This window comes from Argopecten irradians, chromosome 11 (genome assembly GCF_041381155.1).
Source record: "Argopecten irradians isolate NY chromosome 11, Ai_NY, whole genome shotgun sequence".
Classification (NCBI taxonomy): domain Eukaryota; kingdom Metazoa; phylum Mollusca; class Bivalvia; order Pectinida; family Pectinidae; genus Argopecten; species Argopecten irradians.
Genome location: NC_091144.1, coordinates 19,496,346 through 19,515,388, shown reverse-complemented (window position 1 = coordinate 19,515,388; position 19,043 = coordinate 19,496,346). Strand labels below are relative to the sequence as shown.

Here is a 19,043-nt window from a genome sequence, read left to right as displayed (position 1 = left end):
GGTGTTTTCCCTTAAATGGTTTGTGAACATGTTACTTTGCTGTATGGTACCTTTTTTTCGTACATGATGTATAGGGTCTGCATGTAGTTTGTGTTCAAAAGCACATTAGTCTATTTATTCTATCAACTGCGGGGTAATTTGGGAACTGTCCATATATAAGACCAATATATAAACTATAAAAAGAATAAAACAAAATAAACAAAAAACCAACGAAAAATTTAGTAAACATTACTTGTTCATTCAAATACAATTACTATGCATGTTTAAGAGTTCTTGAAGATTATGTAAGAATATGTGAATACATCTTTTGAAACCTCATTTTGATACTTTATTTAGCAAAATTACTATGGATACAATTTGTTTGAGGTACTGTATCCAAGACTGAAATCTTTCATCTATAATATTAAAGATAAAAAAAAACTTGAAAAATAAAGACTTCAAAATGTGTTCTTATGCATATTGTAATACTTCAAATATGTACCAAAAATATTATATAGTACATACTGGTATGTATTATCATTTTAATGAAAAACTCCCATTCTGTTAATAAAATTGCTAACTTTATCTTTGATTAACTTGTAATAAAATTAATAATGTGTGATCCTCACTTAGTCACACAGGATTTAACACCACTGATTATAGACCAGTCAATCTAGCCATAAAAATAGCTGAACCTCAAACTAATTGCAACAGAAGCAACTATGCATTTTTCTTACTCCCTGATATGTAGTAAATGATGTATTAAAATTCCCAAATAATCCCAAAAGGGGAAAATTGAAAAATATCAGCTTTCCTAAGACCTATATAGCCTCGCAGATAAGCACTGTAGGTTAAGGGGGTAGGGTAATAAAATTATTCTTTCTTGGAAAGTATTTATATGTACACAGTATATACTTGCAATATTACAATAAAGATAGATTAAACTTTGTTATGATATTTGTTTCTGTAAAAATCATTCTATTATGAAGGTCAAATAAAGGTCAAAACTGACGAATTGGTGAAAAAATGATGAAAAACCAGCAGTGCTTTCAGATTTACTCTCTTGTAGGTTTATAATGCATTTATATCACTTATACCATTTTCATCTTTGCACAAAGTTAAAATAAATTCATACACACTACAAAATATAACCATGGCAACTATATAATGTCCCATTACATTGTTAGCTCGCTACTCGGAGCTTACGGAATCACTTTGGTGTCAGTGTCGGCTTCGGTGTTAGAAATCCCATGTTAAGGTTTTGGTTGTGTGTTGTAATATATACTGCTATTTTTAACAACTGACATTAATTTCTATAATATACTTGGATTACAATTGTTATGATAAGTATGGACAAGCATTTAAAGAAGGACAATGCTGGATTTGGAGAATTTCAAGAGGCCCAATTGGCCGAAGTAGGCAGGTTAAGGTTTTGGTGCAAGTGTTGTAATACTGTCATATGTCAGAACTGACATTTATTTCTGCAATAATTTTGGTTTATAATTGTGGTATATGGACAATGACTTAAAGGGGGAAATGCTGGATTTTGATAATTTCAAAAGGCTCAATGGACCAAAAAGTTAAATTACATAATGACATTGCTATATTTTATACCATAGCTGTTAATAGGACGTTAATTAATCAAACAAACAAACAAACAAACTTTGGCCAAAGGCATTTCTTTGATGAATGTAGTCTAATACCAAGGTTGTATCTTTCCCAGCCTTTCGCACATAAACTTCGAACATTCTTTGTGTTGTCATTGGTTATATAATTGACCTCAGTGGCGTGATAACTAAAATCACATAAAATGAACATCAACTACAGAATATTTATTTATTAATTACCATATCCACCGTAATTAGCGCCCATTTTTACTCTTTCCACACTCATGGCACATTAATCTGTCACAGTAAACATACATACGCCTTCTTTCCTTTGATTACGCATTAGCACGTAATGATTCACATGTGGAAGTCTCACAAGTTCATGGAATACGATGCCTGTAAGCATCACACAGTTGTACAGTGAACTGCGTTCAAGCGTCCGGAATTGCTTTTCGGATCGTTCAAACCACAAATCACATCGTTAAATTCATCGGATGATTGGGGCATTTATATTAACTTCAGCATTAAGGGAGTGGGACGACTGGTTCACCCGTCAGTATGTCTTCGGCGGAATGCTTCAGTGATATAGCACTATAAAAAGGCCAAGACTTCCACTATACAACACGAATATACAACAGTCTCCCAAAGCTGCCACCACGCTCTTCATACACACAACACACAGCATACATGGGAGGTCATCCCTACATGATCTTAGCTGTTAATAGGACGTTAATTTAATCAAACAAACAAACAAACAGACAAACAAATCAATTCCTCCAGAAGAGGGGAGGGGGCGCCAATTACGGCGAATACAGCATGTATATAAAGAACTAAAATGATTAAGAAGCGGAACCTATATATGACGTCAAATTGTTTAAAATGTAATTAGCGGAGTGATGTGGCAGTATTGTCCTTGTACCAATAGCTTACCTTCAAATAATACAGCCTCATATATGCATGTATATTATGGTTTGTGTCATGGGGATTGGTTGTGGTCTACAACATTACGTTGACGTTGTATAAAGTGATATTCTAAAAAAATAAGAACAGTTTATATTTTTGGCGGGAACCCACTGGTTACATTATACGTTACTTCCATATGTACATGTGTGTAGAAAAGCTCAAAAGTTCAATTTTCATCTATACTTTAAAATAAACTTTAATCAAATCTAATTACAATCAGACTTGGGACCAGAGGAAATAATTCGTTACAACAGAAATTTGATATAGAGTTTCTGAAACTATAAGTTAATTAAAGATGCTCCACCGCTGACAAATGGTATTTTTTCACTATCAAAAACGGGAGCAGACGATCTAGTATATTTCTTCAGTTACAAAAGTTACTTACTTTACACCATTACTACCATTGAAAAGTTTGAGCTTCTAATTTTACTTCAAGTTAAAAAGATGAAAAATAATTAATTGCATCCCGAAAAAATTCCGTAGCACTTTATCCTATATGGAATGAAGTAATGATTGCGCATGCACCAACGGCGAAATAAATTATTTTATATTATTTTTTGTGTTAATTAGGCACATTTATACACGATTAAACAGCAATTATTGTTCAAATAATAAATATCATTCATGCTCTGTCGTATTTGATTTTCTATAAATTAATTCCCTGATTTTCTATAAATTAATTCCCTTTTTAAACCCCAAGTTTCACTTTAAAACAAGGCTACATCCAACACTTTCTGGAAAAAAAAAATTGTTATAGAGCAAACATTTTCTTGAAGGGACCACGAAATCACTCCTATCAAAAGATAATTCGTTATAAGGAAATCCGCTATACGTTTCTCAAAGAAGTATAAATAAAGAGGAGCCATAAACCCAAGATTTGAATTTACTTCGTAATAAATAAAAATGCGTATCAAGCAAATTCTTCTTAAGGAAGTTTTACTGTATATTGACTTTATTCATCACTGTGTGTATTTACTACTTATTCAGAGCTACATCTATATGCCCTTTGACATTTGTTTGTTAAAATATTTATTTTATTTGCTTGATATTGTTGTTTCTGTTATTAATAAGAAGGTGTAAAAGTCTATAACATGATGACTAGTTTTCACTGTAAAGTAATTTTTCAATATGTATCCATAAAGAACATGTAGAAGTTGATTATCATATACATGTATGTACATCATGTACATCCCCAACCCGGCAAGTTCACTTTTTAATTCTGCTTCTTCCAGTTTCATTTCTAAATATTTCCTCAAATATATAAATGCTCTGTCAATTTGGTAACCGAAATCTGCTAAAAGAGTTTATACAAAAGTTTTACCATACAAATTAACATTTAATTGTGGTTTAAAGGAGCCCCATAGGTCCATTAAATATCGCAGATTTTAATAAAGCTTTATTAGAGCTTTATGCTCCGTTAACTTTAATGGACGTTTGTGCAACATCATATTTTCTGGAAATGACGTCATCAAGTTAATGACGGTTTAATGAAGGTTTAATCCTCGATTAACTTTTAATAGACCTTTGAACAACTGGCCCCAGATAAATAAATACATGGAACTAACTGACCATTAGTATCTGTTATATGTAGAGCTATGACACGTACATGTATTAAGAAATAAAATGGCAATAAAGTAAAATAATTACAAAAATAAAAGAAAATAGTACATATAGAATACACAGTTAAAACCAAAAACAACAATGAGGCCACAAAAATCCAAACCACTCTTCGGAATAAGTATTAAATATTGAATTTTATCGGAAATACAAAATGTATGTGTAAAATGAAAATTTTGATCAATATCGCGCTAGTACAAACAGGCTTCCATACTTTTTTCGTCAATGAAACAGGGTTATCAAAACTGGCAAACTTTTAAAACTTAAATACATCGTAATGACAGAACCATTACTCATTAAAGATAAATTAAAGCATACACTGACAAAATATCGAAATTCAGATATGTTTTATTTAACATAAATACAATATTATGTCGTCGTCAAATTGTACTTCCGTCGGGTAGGTTACCGTCACCGATCGCTAACCATTTCAACACTTATAGACATCTGTGAAGTACATGGTACTATGTATAATATAACTTAAAATAATCATGAACTTAGCTCACACTATCATAAAACCTGCCAATGATGCACGATTGTCAATAATAAACGCTTTTGTTTATGTGAATTGTATTCCACTCATGCCAACATTGTAGCTCTTTTCCACCTCCTTTGTGGAACTCTTCCGATCTACGGCGGCCCATACGGGACACATTTACCGGCGGTGTAGATGGCTTTATAAATAGGTAAAATTAACCACTTTCCCCTTATGGGATTTTTTGGGAATTTTTACCAGTTACTTATAGTCGAAATCTAAAAACATTCCAACAAAAATAATTTCTGTTGCAATTAGTTTGACGTTGAAACCTAGTTTGACTGGACTATAAGTGTTATATTAAATTATACATGTAATTTAAATTTTCTTTCAATTAAAAAAAAAAATAAACGGTGACACCAATGTTCAACTAATGTTACATATAATGCTTGTGTTACATTTACCTTACAAAAGACCTATAGCTAGCTATACCAGTACCTGACGAAGAACACAGTTTAACAAGTACAACTTTATAGTTTTGAGTGAAAAGGTCATTGAGTTTAAGTAGATAACGGGTCTGTTCTTATTACATATATTTGTGGTTTTTAAATGAGATTAATCTGATAAGGTAATTGGAAATGATGAGATCTCTGGTCCCCATACCTACTTTTTTCGTGAATATTAATGAGATGTCTATAGGGCTACACTAGCACCTGGACTGGTTTGTCACACTTGAGGAACTGTAACTTTCTTATTTATATGGTTGGAAACTATCAGGTACCAGCATGAATTATCATGTTTGTGAAGACCATTCGTACCTAAAGCTAATTATGCTTGTCAAGGAATATTCTTAATTTACATATTAATGTGCTTGTTAGCTAGATCTACTTTGTCATACCATATATAAATATCCATATCTACCATTTTCTTTCCTGTCAATTCATTCTGTAGAACTTGTCAAAGACCACCCTTTCCATCAGTACGTAAAATTTATATTGAGAGACCATGGATAGCTCCTCCTGTAATTACAGTAAAACTTGTCTTGGGTGACCACTTCTTCTGTAATTACAGTAAAACTTGTCTTGAGAGACCACCCCTTCTGTAATTACAGTAGAACCTATCTTGAGAGACCACCCCTCCTGTAATTACAGTAAAACTTGTCTTGAGAGACCACCCCTCCTGTAATTACAGAAGAACCTATCTTGAGAGACCACCCCTCCCGTAATTACAGTAAAACTTGTCTTGAGAGACCACCCCTCCTGTAATTACAGTAAAACTTGTCTTGAGAGACCACCCCTCCTGTAATTACAGTAAAACTTGTCTTGAGAGACCATCCCTCCTGTAATTACAGTGAAACTTGTCTTGAGAGATCACTCCTCTCCTTTTACTAAATGTAGAGTAGAACCTGTCTTTGAGAGACCATTCAATCTGTAACTTCAGTAAAACCTGTTTTTAGAGACCACCTCTTCTGTAACTTCAGTTAAACCTGTTTTTAGAGACCACCTCTTCTGTAACTTCAGTAAAACCTGTCTTTGAGAGACCATTTTATCTGTAACTACAGTAGAACCTGTCTTTAGAGACCACCTCTTCTGTAACTACAGTAGAACCTGTCTTTAGAGACCACCTCTTCTGTAACTTCAGTAGAACCTGTTTTTACAGACCACTTCTTCTGTAACTACAGTAGAACCTGTCTTTAGAGACCACCTCTTCTGTAACTACAGTAGAACCTGTCTTTAGAGACCACCTCTTCTGTAACTTCAGTAAAACCTGTCTTTAGAGACCACCTCTTCTGTAACTACAGTAAAACCTGTCTTTAGAGACCACCTCTTCTGTAACTTCAGTAAAACCTGGCTTGTTTTTGAACAGATTCACTGATGTGCACCATTACATGAAGCCTAATGATGAGCGAGGTTTGGGTCTAATGACTAAGGCAGCACAGTGTGTCCTTGAGGAGTTCAAGGACGTTGTCATGGCATATGGTCAAAGTGATGAATACAGCTTCATCTTCAAGAAAAATACCAAAATGTTCAACAGAAGAGCTAGGTATGTGTTATAACCTGTTTGCCATTTTATTTATATTTCATGCATGTACCTAAACATCTTATACCAGTTTCATCATTATTCCTGAACTTTTGAAAGTTACTGAACTTAGAAAAACATAAATGTTACATATCATTATTAGTAATAGAAGCTAAAGAATGTTCCTAAACTAACTGGTACGTTCTTTAATTTGAAGTAAATAGAAGTCTTTAAAAGTTCAGAACTTTGATGAAACTGGGACCTTGTATACCAAGATAAATAATTAATGTTTTTGGTATCTTACTTTAATACCACTAAAAACCTACATTATAGATCTGTTAGAAAGACATGACATCTGGTCACCAAACATTTATATAAATGATATCAGGCTAACACGGATATAGGATGTATATTTATGCATCTTACAAGTCAAAATTAGATTACACACAGATATCTCACCTGGATCAAACTTAATCACCTGGAAATGTGCATACCTGTCTACATTTATGTAGTGTTTACCTGGGGGATCGATTTACATAATTGTCAATGAGAATTTGAGACATAAATACTTTACAATGTCCTTGGGATGTTACATGTGTGACAGAGGTACAAGTTTAAAATGTAAGAAGCCATTATCATATGTTCTGATCAACTTTAACTGTTAAGCCGTTACCATACTTTCTGATTAATTTAAACAGGTAAAGGTATATAAAACAAACTTATTTTTGGAACCATGAACCCCTAAATACCTGGAAAAGTTGTTTTTTGTATATTCTATACACCTGTTGCTGCAAACCAACTAATATTCATGTGAGATTAAATTTCGTGTCTTTTGTGGCCAATAAGATATCACGAAAACATATCGCTATGAAAATGTTACTTATACAGATAATAAGATAAAACAAAAGGTCTAGATAGTGAAATTCAAGTACTGGGAAAAAGAAGGTAGACATGAAAATGCAAAACTAAAAAAATGTCAGTTTGCAGAAAGTGATATATGTACCTCAATGATTTCCTTACTACTGGTTGATATTTAAAATACTTGCTGTTCCAATTCAGTTGTACTCCGTAGATATCAAATATTATGTATTGTCACATCTTGCATTTATTCATACTTTCCATGAAATTGATTACCTTTTCTCGGTAAAGTAAGTAAGCTGTATTAAGAAAGTAGGACTTTAATGGTAATGGTAGGTTATGTGACAGAATACTGACTCCCCATTTGATATACTAATGAGTGTTATTAGACAATAATTCTCACTTCCTCCGATACTGTCAAATTGGCACGAGTTTGAACATGAATCAATGGTGACGTCTAAGTCCTCATTATAACGTTGTATTCTTTTCTAAGCTGTTCTTAAGACGAAAAAGCAAATGAAGTAGAGTGTTGAGATGAAATTCTAAATCTAGTATGACCTTCGGCTTGGGATACAAAGTACATGTATATCAAACACTTCCTTGGCCAATACTATACAGGAACACACATATGTATGTCACATATACATCAAGTCTGAGAATACAACCAAACACTTCAGCAACCATATAGTAGACATTTGTAATGTATCATTTTTACTAGTTTTATGTAAAAATCTAATGTAAACAACTGTTATAATAAATAGAGGATCTTACATCGGTAACTATATGATATGAAATTTATCAAACAAGTTCAATAATTTGATATGCAACGAGCCTCTAGGCGAATGGCAAATCAAATAATGTAACGGGTTTGATAAATTTCATATCACATAGTCACTAGTGTAAGATTCTATTTATCACATAACTTTTATTTATAGAAATATAAGCAAAATGTTAAATTTTGTCTCTTTATAAAACAGTAGAAATCCGGCTTAGATATGATGTTTCCCTCTACTGAAACAATCATGCGACGCAACATGGATATTATGATGTCAAATCTATATAATTAATTTTCCTTTGTTTTCATACCAAATCTGGCTTTCTGATTGGCCAGTATTTTTTTGGCATACCACTATGAAAAAAAATCTGAGAATGGCGCGAAACCCTGACGTTATCGTGAGGTCACAATAGAGACATACACGTTGCGTATTAATTCGGAAAAAAGAATCCCTTGAAAAACCACTATAATGCTACATTTAAACATACATCGTTTTATCAAATAGAGTATAGAATTAATTATAAGCATTGATGTCACTATTTTTTAATTTCATCAGGTATGACAAAAAATTGGTTTATAAACTGTGTGAATCCACGTAGCGGATTCTCACAAAAAGTGATATGTACCTCAATGATTTCCTAACTACTGGTTGATTTGTAAAATACTTGCTGTTCCAATTCTATTGTACTTTGTAGATATCACAATACGCGGATTCACAAAGTTTGCAAACAATTTTTTTTTTCATACCCCGATAAAATTAAAAAAATAGTGACATCAATGCTTAAATGTGATGACAGTGACGTCATAATGGTGTATATTGTGAAAAATGTTTTGTTGATGAACTGATAGTCTTGACAAACTCATATAAACATAAGTTGTTTTGTATAATCACTAAGGTTTAAATAGTATTTGTACAGTAAATGGATTTGACCCAAACTCAGTACATAAAGAGGTGATAATGGTGACCCTATCTTGTTTACAGGGAATTAAGGACATTATTATCTTCTTGCGATTGCCATCTGGAATCCAGGAGGACAAACTCATGATTAGCTTATTTATATCATTCACCTTCAGATATATTGAGGAAGTTAAATTAGACCTACATGTATTTAATGCAACCACATACACATTCTAGTTAGTTTTATCCGTAGTCACTAGTGGTTTCTAAGTATTTGTAAAGAGGACGTGCATAATTTTGAATATTTCTACCCCAGGTTTTGTTTGACTTCTGAAGCACAAAATTGGATTGCTGCCCCATATCTCCTCAGAGGTGCAATAAATGCATTTGAATGGTCCACTTTAATTATAAGGATATCAATATTAATCAAAAGCCAGGGCCTTTCACACATGTATAAGAAATATATCTCCTAGTACAGAGTGGTACTATATAGTGGTAAATAATGGAAATGTGAATATTTTTGTGAGTGCTTAATTTTGCGATTTTCATGCATAAACCTTTGACACTTCCATACTTTTAACAACAAAGTTTATACTTGTACAAAATATTATGCGCGGGGAAAATTCGCTTAATTAGCGAAACTTTCTCCCTTGTGTAAATTTCCACATTTATCATATATATAAATGGTCAATATTTAAATTTTACTGCTGATAAAAATATGATTTCTGATAAAAAAACTGGTTATCATATGATGTATTTGGTGGTAAAGCTTTGAAAGAAATTATTCTAAACATACTAGAAATAGCTAATATTACATATGAGTTGACATAGTGCTGGAAATTGTAAACCTTAAGAGTTTAGAATTGGGAAATTATATGTACACAGTATTATATTAATTATTTATAAAAATATTTTGTGTTTACATATTTACTTGTCCCGTCTGAATGACAGTCAGCTGTAGTTACAATGACCAGAACCTATAATGGGTATTAAACACACCTGTTAGGCTAGCCCAGCCGACAGGTAACGAAAACGTAACCTCAAACCTAGGTAAATATTGATTTGTAGGTTAAGTTGGTAGGATAGCGTTATGTACTCATGACATGTCCATGATACCGAAATCTCCAGAATATAGACTCACGACTGACCAACACCAGAAAACCTTCTGTTTAAAGTGAACAGTCGGGCAAGGATGGCTAAAGTCGGTAAAAATGGTGTGAATGTATCCAGTATAATTTCTTATGAAATGGAAAATTTAAAATCTCTTGTCAAAATCTGTCTGCCTACGAAGAAATTAATTTAAAGTATGGAAATTCTAAAACGTCCTCCCAGCTCACTATGTCCGTGGTTACATTTCCACGCAGCCTCGCTTTCAATGCTTTCAACTTTTCTTTACTTTAATGGTCAGAACTGGGAAACTAAGCAGAACTTGGCCGTCGTATTAATATGTGAGAACTTTTGGAAGGCCAATGAACGCATTTAGACTGGTTTTCTTTGCCCGTCTATTCACTTTAACAGTTAATTTGGTCTTTGTAAGCTGAACAAATCCTTCTTCAATCAATAAGAATAGTACAAAATGTTATTGATATATATAATATAGCTGGTGAGACTGATTAATATAAAGTAAATAAAGAAAATGAATATAGCAAATGTGAACCACTGATGAATCTGAAGTAATTGTCTAGCTATACCCGGTACATTTAATGGGAATAATTCACATATCATGTGATACGTTACTGTGTGACTATTGTTTTCCATTGTTGATGGAATGACGTAAAATAAGATATCCCGCGCTAACGTCATTTCAAGATTGCAAAGGGTTACATTTGATCACCAATGAAGATATTAGTACCACAAAAACGGGAATTTTCCCCATTCCAAGATATGTCTGATTTTGATGGTTATAAGGAAAGCAGGATTTCCCTGATGTATGGCTAGTACCTGGTATTTCCTTACATGAGATTTATACTTACCCAAAATTGATCACCAAACAAACTGGTAAGTTGGTAACCAATTGTTATTTTAGAAGTTTTCTTTGAGTTTCACCATCTGTCCTCTGTCTTGGCACCATGTAAAAACAAATACTTCTTTTATACTTCCAACTAAAAATTAACATTGTTAATATCTGTTTATTTACCCTTCACAGTAAGCTGATGACAAACCTTGTAAGCCAGTTTTCCTCATCATTCGTATTTCACTGGGCACGATTCTTCAACAAGCAGCCTCTTCAGTACCCTCCTGTGTTTGATGGGCGAGTTGTACTCTACCCTTCAGACAAGAACCTTAAAGACTACCTCAGCTGGAGACAGGCAGACTGTAAGTCAAGGTCAAGGCATCATTTCAAGGTCATAACTTTTACACGTGGGCCATTTTCGTTTATTCGTAACAAACGCTTTGACCGTTGGTTAAAGTCATTATTTCAAGTATAAATCCTGACGGACCTGCAGTTATTGATACAGGCCTGTGAGGGCTTTGTCAAGGCTTGTCTGAAAACAATATAAAATCACAAGGTCCGTCTAAAATTAATAAATGAACAACTAGGTCCAACCAGCCAAACTGTATAATCGAAAAACGGCCTAGGTGTCTGGGTGTCATCTCAAAATCACAAAGATAACTTGAAGTCAATTAAGGGCTCATTTCAAGGTCATAAATTTAAGTCATTCCCAAGATGTCATTTCAAGGTCACAAGGCAATCCAAAGGTTAAGTGATCAGTTTCAAGGTCACTGATGTAAGGTTGAGTTTAAGTTAACCAAGATTCAAAACTGACATGAAGGTTAATCTTTATTGCCTTTATGTAGAAGTTACAAAATGCCATGGGAACAATTTACCTGATAATTGTCTTTATATATTCAATGTAATTTATTACTGATAAGTCAACATTATCTTCAAACTATAGATACATTTGACTGAAATTTTTCTAAACTCTAATGGTAATATTCACAGGTCACATCAACAACCTCTACAACACATGTTTCTGGAAGTTAGTCCAGGAGAAAGGGATGTCACCGGCCCAGTCACAGGAACGACTCAAGGTAGGTAATACATGTGTTATAATGAGGAAACTGTTTATAAGACAATAATAGGTATACTTCATAATTTCATAAATATGAGGGTGTGCATGATCACAAAAATCTTCAAATGATACGTAAGATGCCTTTCAGGTGAGTCAAGTAATTTTGCCATTTACAGTATGATTTTTAGCTTACCTGGCTCAAAGGGCCAGTGAGCTTATGTTCTGGCACGGCGTCTGTCCTCGTCCGTCCATACTTCAACATTTCCTTTAAATCACTACTAGTCATAGAGTTCTGCATGGATTGTAACCAAATTTGGCCATAAACATCCTTGATGGAAGGGGAACAGAATATGTAAAATGTTTAAATTTTGGCTCTGACACCCTCTACCCTGCCAGGGCAGGAGGGATGGGGCCTTTGAGGTAAATATTTGAATTCCTTTAGAAAAGAAACAATAGACCTGTATTCCGAACATAACTTGGCATTAAAAACCAGGTGAGCGATACAGGCCCTCTAGGTCTCTTGTTATGCATTCTTGATTTGTTTTGAAAGACATATTGAATTATTTACACTTTTAACTAGATTTCTTTTGTTTTGTAAATCATGTTGATCTTCTTTCTAGTCAGTCATGAAAACACAGAAGATCTGAAAATTCATGAAGTTTGCAGAAAAAAATCATTAATCTTCTATGATTCATATTCCATTTTGTAGGGCACACTTTCCAGTGATAAAAATGAGCTGTTATTCGCAGACTTTGGTTTAAACTACAACAGTCTGCCAGAGCTGTACAGGAAAGGCTCAATTTTACTAAGGATGAAGGTAAATTTGACTTCATGTTAGATGTTGACAGAAATAATACCCAAGCTCCCATTACTTAGTGTTTCATTTTCAAGGTAAAGATCAGACAATTTTATCAAATGAATTGCTGAAATACTGCTCAAAATGATGTTTTCAGTTTATTATCATATCTGCTAACTTTTACATTTAAATGAACTGGAATAGTATATTGAGATACTTAGTTGGTCACCACATATTTACCTTTCTTTGAGAATGAATGATTCCTCTTGTATTTAAGAAAGTTTTGTCATTTTATGAGAATGAATCATCTCCCCTGTATTTGAGTCCATATCTACCACTTATCTTCCATGTATTATTGTATTTATAAACGTTTTAAGTCTTTTTGCCACTATATGAGAATGAATTAAGTCCCTTTGTGGTTGAATACATATTTTAGCTCTGTATGAAAATAAATTAACTCCCTTGCATTTAGTATGTTGGTTCAGAAATGCATGAAAATAAATTATCTCCCTTGTATTAAGTATAACCCCTTAACTCTATGATAATGAATGATCTTGCATTTAGCATGTTGTATCTCCTTTCTAGGATACAGATGTTGATCGTCCAGGTGACAAGGAGTTACAGAATGGGGTGAGGAGTTTATCTGTATCGTTTGAGTATCCCTCGGACCCAAGCAGTAAACCACGCATTAACGTTCTCCATACAGACATTATTGGTGAAAAATTCTGGCAGGAACACCCAGAAATTCTAGCAGGGTAGTCCTAATGGAAATTTCTAGGTTTTATCAATTTCGTTTACCCTAAAATTGTCCTGAAATTTAAAGGGTGTATTTCATTAATTGGATGCTGGATGTGACAAGTGAAAATGTTGCTGTTTGTGGTATAGCTGGATATGGTGCACAGCTTAACACTACGATCATCAAAGATTCCCATGATGACTGGTACTGTTAATGTTAACTACGTGACTATCCCAGCTTTTCATATCATGAAAGTTAAATATTAAACATTTGTGAATTTCAAAGCAAATTGTGAACGGCAAATGAGTGTTGTGCAAAGTTAATGTTTGCAATGTGGAGAGAGATTGTAAATGTGTTATGGGAGCATTGTACTATAAGTGACTTGCAATAATCTTCTTCCTAGAAAGATAGGGTTCATTTACACGACACTATTACAGAGTGCGGTGACAGAAATGGACCTAAGTGAGCCACTAATGTGACACTATTGTCTATATTTCTGTATGGCCCAGAGGTGTAATGCTTGCTTTAGGATCACATACACTATGCCAACTTCGCTAGCCAAGGGGATTAGTCCGCTTCTCTTTCTACTACCCTTGGCATATCTCACTTCAGAACGGGTGGTCCCGCACTGCGCCACCTGCTGGATCACCGCAGTTGCGCCCCTTCCATTTACGTAATAAGCAACCAATTAAAAAGCTCGTATCATTTGTATGGTTGAAAAAATGGCAGCGCCCTATGAAACACGCGTGTTGTTTGCGACAGATTCAAAATACCAAAGATGAACATGTGTGTGAGTCATTTGTTTATTAGTAAGTTCGGACACCAGTTTTTTGTGTTTCATGCAGAAGTTCTGCAATGTCCAATTTGTAACGAGATCGCAGTATATCTTTTAATTGTTTAATTTGTAAAACATAAACCACACACGTACTTTCAAATCTGTTTGGAGAGCAACATCTCCAAGACGTTCATTTAGCTGGTATAAAACATCTAATTGATTAAATAGATAGTAATATAACTTCGCTAGGAGTTGATGTTGACAGGCATGACATGCCCGATATAAATGTAGGTCACTATACTATCGCTTCAGTTCAGTTTTGTTGTCATATCAAAGCTGCGTTTTCATTGGTCGCCTGAACCTAGCCGCATCCAATCAGAATTTGAAAGCAAAAACACCTGTTCTGAAGTGAGATATGCCAAGGGTAGTAGGAAGAGAATCGGAATTAATACCCTTGGCTAGCGAAGTTGACACTATGCATTTATCTGCCTAAATTTTGAATACCCCAAATTTGATTCATGCCTGGTCATTGAAAATTTATCCTCGCATTTTAATTACTGTCAATTGACACATGAAGATACTTAGTATCTGTCTATGAATATAACAACATTACATAGGTGCTGGATCAATTATTTATACATCACCCTTTAACTCATTCCCCCTTGAAATAGACTGGGCTAGTATTTGCTTATAAGTTAAATGTAGTAATTTAGAAAAGTCTAAATGTGTCTTCAGGGGTGAAGGAGTTTAATAACAAATTACCTTTTGATTGATTTTCTTTCAGTGATTTTCTGGAATGTCACACTGCTATCAATTACGTGTCATTAGTTTTTTTACTTGTGAAGGAACCTGTAAGGTTCTTGGCTGAAGTTAACAGGAAATCAATGGAGACTGCAGTACAGCAGTGTAAAACTGTAGGAGAAATCGGGGCCAGATTTCATCCTTGATTTCATACAAATACATCATTTATAAAAGTATGACATGGTACATTAGTCTTGACTAGATCGTAGCCACATAGAAATCAAGTTTTGGATTCATGACTGGTGTAATATTTCAAAATTAAAAATGAAAAGTAGGTGATAGTTGAATTAAAAATTGATGATTAATATTCAATGACCTATTTTTCCTATATCATATCAAGATAGAAGCCTGTCTAGACTGAATGGTTTTGATTTCCATATTACAGAGTTATCTCCCTTGTTGAAAGGTGTATCGATTGTGGCTTTATTGTTTTATATTAAAGCAAAATTAATTCAGTTTTCTCTACAAAAATATGCAAACACACGACATCATAATCAATACCTACCTGAAAGGGTAGATAACTCTGTATTGTGTAAAGAAGGAATAGTAATATATACTATGTTTACTTTTGTATTTGTATTTTTGTTTTACTTTGTAATTCATCCACATCAGAAGTCATGTGAGGTTTTGTTGTTGCAAGATGTGTTCTTTCTCTCAATCGAATCATTCGAATGACTTTCTTCATCTTGGAAAATACCATTGGTATTGTAGACAAATTTAGGTTTACGACAAGATAATAGTTTAAATGATACATTCCAAATGTTCATAGTTCTCATTCAATAAATCAAGGTAAAACAAAGGTTAATATTTTGATATATTAACCCATTGCTACTGTTTTTAGAAACTTCATGTTGTTTGAATGAGCAGTGTTGAGAGAAAGTTTTGGGTAAAGGGTCATTAGATAAGTCTATCATTTGTGTTTTTAACTACCACCAAGTAGTAATATTGCATCATTCGTGTATTGACATTCAGAATTTCACTTACTGTACTTGCCGTAATTACTAGTGCCCAGGGCGCTTAAATTGATATAACAAAGGGAAACACTTAGTAGGTTACAAAAATGTAAGTTGTGGACGAAATGAAGTCAGTCGTATTTCGATTAGATATTTTCATACTTGTGACACTTTAACCTGTAGCAGTACTCTTGCATTATTACGTCGAAAGTTCATGTGATATTGCATACAATGCCAATGTTATAACCATCACACAGTTGTAAAACATCTTGTAAATCCATGGGATGTGAGCATTTATATAATTTCAAGAGGGGATGCTTATAGGGGGAGGGGCGTTGATTACAGCAAATATGGCAGATATGCATGTATGACTGGTACATCCGATTGAAAAAACTAGATATTATTCTACATTGTTTATTGTTATTGAACAACCCATTGATTAACAAGTTTTATGTGAATATTTTCATTTACGAAGGTAATTGCAATGTCCAGAATGAATATCTTCATCAAAAACTGATATGTCAACAATCTTTTTGGAATTTGTTGGTATCAAGCAATCTTCAAACTTACAGCACTTATGAACCATGTGATTTATAATAATAAAGGACTGAACTGCCAAGTGTACATGGACAATAGGTTTATCACTGGGCACAGTTTACAAGACCAGTCCAGTGATACTATCTGATTTACATACAGTAATCACTTTGTTGAATAAATGGAGTGAGAATAAGGATATGTGTTTTTAATAGGATTGTACAACTGTAGATTGTGTATTGTCAGCATCAGATACAATGAATTAATTAGAGGCCCACTACCTTTCCGAAACGGCTTTTAATTTTTAAAATGGGAATGTAAAACAAGATCGATAATTTTGTAGAGTCTTAAGAATTATTAACTTACCGTTAATACTACATTCATCATCACCTTCTGAACGTTTTGATTAAAATAAATAAAATGTTTATATTCATAACGTGGGTCGTATTATGTTTCTCGCCTTTGTCCTAAATACCGCGCGGTAGTTGACTATCACTGCGCCAGACGGCAAAACAGCGAATTGACTCTCCACTGTTTTCCTATATTACGCAGGAAATCTTGCATATGTTTGGTGTCGTAACCTTATTTTAGGTCATCGGTATGCATTTTCTGATGTTATTAATGTTTTTTAAGAAACATTTATATTTTGCTCCGGAAAGGTAATGGGCCTTTAAAGACGCTCCACCGACAACAGAGCATAAATGATATTCATCATTTGAACAAGTGTTTAACCATGTAAATATATGTCTAGTTAACACAAAAAATAATATAATTTATTTTGGCTTTGGAGCATGCGTTATCTGTTCTTCATTTCATTTAGGATATAATGCCACAGATTTTTTCCGGGATGCAATTAATTATTTTTCATATTTTCATTTTGAAGTTAAATTAGATGCTTAAACTTTGCAATGGTGGTAATGGTGTAAAGTAAGTATTTTTTGTAACTTAAGAAAAATACAAAATCGTCTGCTTCTGTTTTTAATAGTGAAAAAATACCTTTTGTCAGCTGTGGAGCATCTTTAAGATTTATTTTTTATTTCTACTGTGCAAATGTTTGTACACATGTAATTCGTAAGCTACTTGTAACAAATTGCATGTTAAATTATATTCGGCAATAAATGTTTATAAAATCAAATGTTGAAGATGTTACAGTGTTGATCTGCAGTCAAGTATGTGCTCAGTAGATATGTATGTGGTCACCATCGGGTTGTTGATACATGAAAGCAGCGTAATCACTAGTGGAGTTTTGACAATGTGGTTAACGAGGGTGCATCTTGGTGAGGCTTGTGTTTTCCATCTTTCCATTTGTTATGTGGTCTTTCAGAACATACTTGTAACAAGTGTAGGATTTTATATAATATTCAAATATCGACCTGTTTTCGGGTGGATACGGTGATTTTATCAACTCGAGGAAGTGATATTACCGGAGGCTGAAGAGAGCTGATAAATCACCGTATCCACCTGAAAACGGGTAGATATCTGTTTTATTTTATGGCATTTACATAATGTAAACCATTTGACTACATGTACCGGTATATGCACATGTATTTCCTCTTCATGATATTGAGCAACCCCGCTCTGATACTCAATAGTCCTGTTGAATAATTTCGAAGAGAAAAATGAAGGTTGATAATATCAATAAAATAGAGAAAACACCACGAAATACATTTTACTTATCATTTGAAAAATCTGACAAAAAAGTACACACAAATATTGGCAGGGTCACATTGATTCCAGTAAACCTGCGGCTCCCCGACAAATCTCGTTGAATGATGACGTCACAATAGATATTTGACGTCAAGGAAATTCCCTTTACGCTATATTTGGGTACGACCTGGACCCATTGGAATCTTATAACAACCTGTGAAGTGATTGTAACGTCATTTTACATCACGTCACAATGCAAGATTTCTATATTTGGGTACGACCTGGGGGTTTCGGAATCTTATATCAACCTGGGATGACGTCACAATGCATAGTTCGGAATTTTCTGGTGGATATCGTGTTGTATCGTGGCGGGAAAGTGTAGTTTCAGCCAATCAGGAACGAGCAAAACACACAGCCACATAATTACCACCTCTGCCAGGGATCAAACTACCCAGAGAAAAGTTCTCTCTAGCCAAGATATATATTGTGGCTAGTATTTACCAGGATTATGTACTAGACTAGAAAAGGACAAATCACTGAGCTATGAACATGACAACTGCCACACATGGGATATGAATTTGCTAACAAAAGAATGT

General features: G+C 33.9%; 1 protein-coding gene across 2 annotated transcripts in view; it reads left to right on the top strand.

The window, feature by feature from the left end:
• Positions 1 to 18,981, top strand: part of LOC138334920 (probable tRNA(His) guanylyltransferase) — a 48,951-nt gene extending 29,970 nt beyond the window's left edge. For both annotated transcript variants that reach the window (XM_069283781.1, XM_069283782.1), the window contains 5 exons: positions 6,508 to 6,684; positions 11,338 to 11,507; positions 12,136 to 12,224; positions 12,915 to 13,022; positions 13,587 to 18,981. In XM_069283781.1, coding sequence (XP_069139882.1) covers positions 6,508 to 6,684; positions 11,338 to 11,507; positions 12,136 to 12,224; positions 12,915 to 13,022; positions 13,587 to 13,760 — 718 coding nt within the window. In that variant the 3' untranslated portion in view covers positions 13,761 to 18,981. The remainder of the gene's footprint in view (positions 1 to 6,507; positions 6,685 to 11,337; positions 11,508 to 12,135; positions 12,225 to 12,914; positions 13,023 to 13,586) is intronic.
• The last annotated feature ends 62 nt before the right edge of the window (positions 18,982 to 19,043 follow it).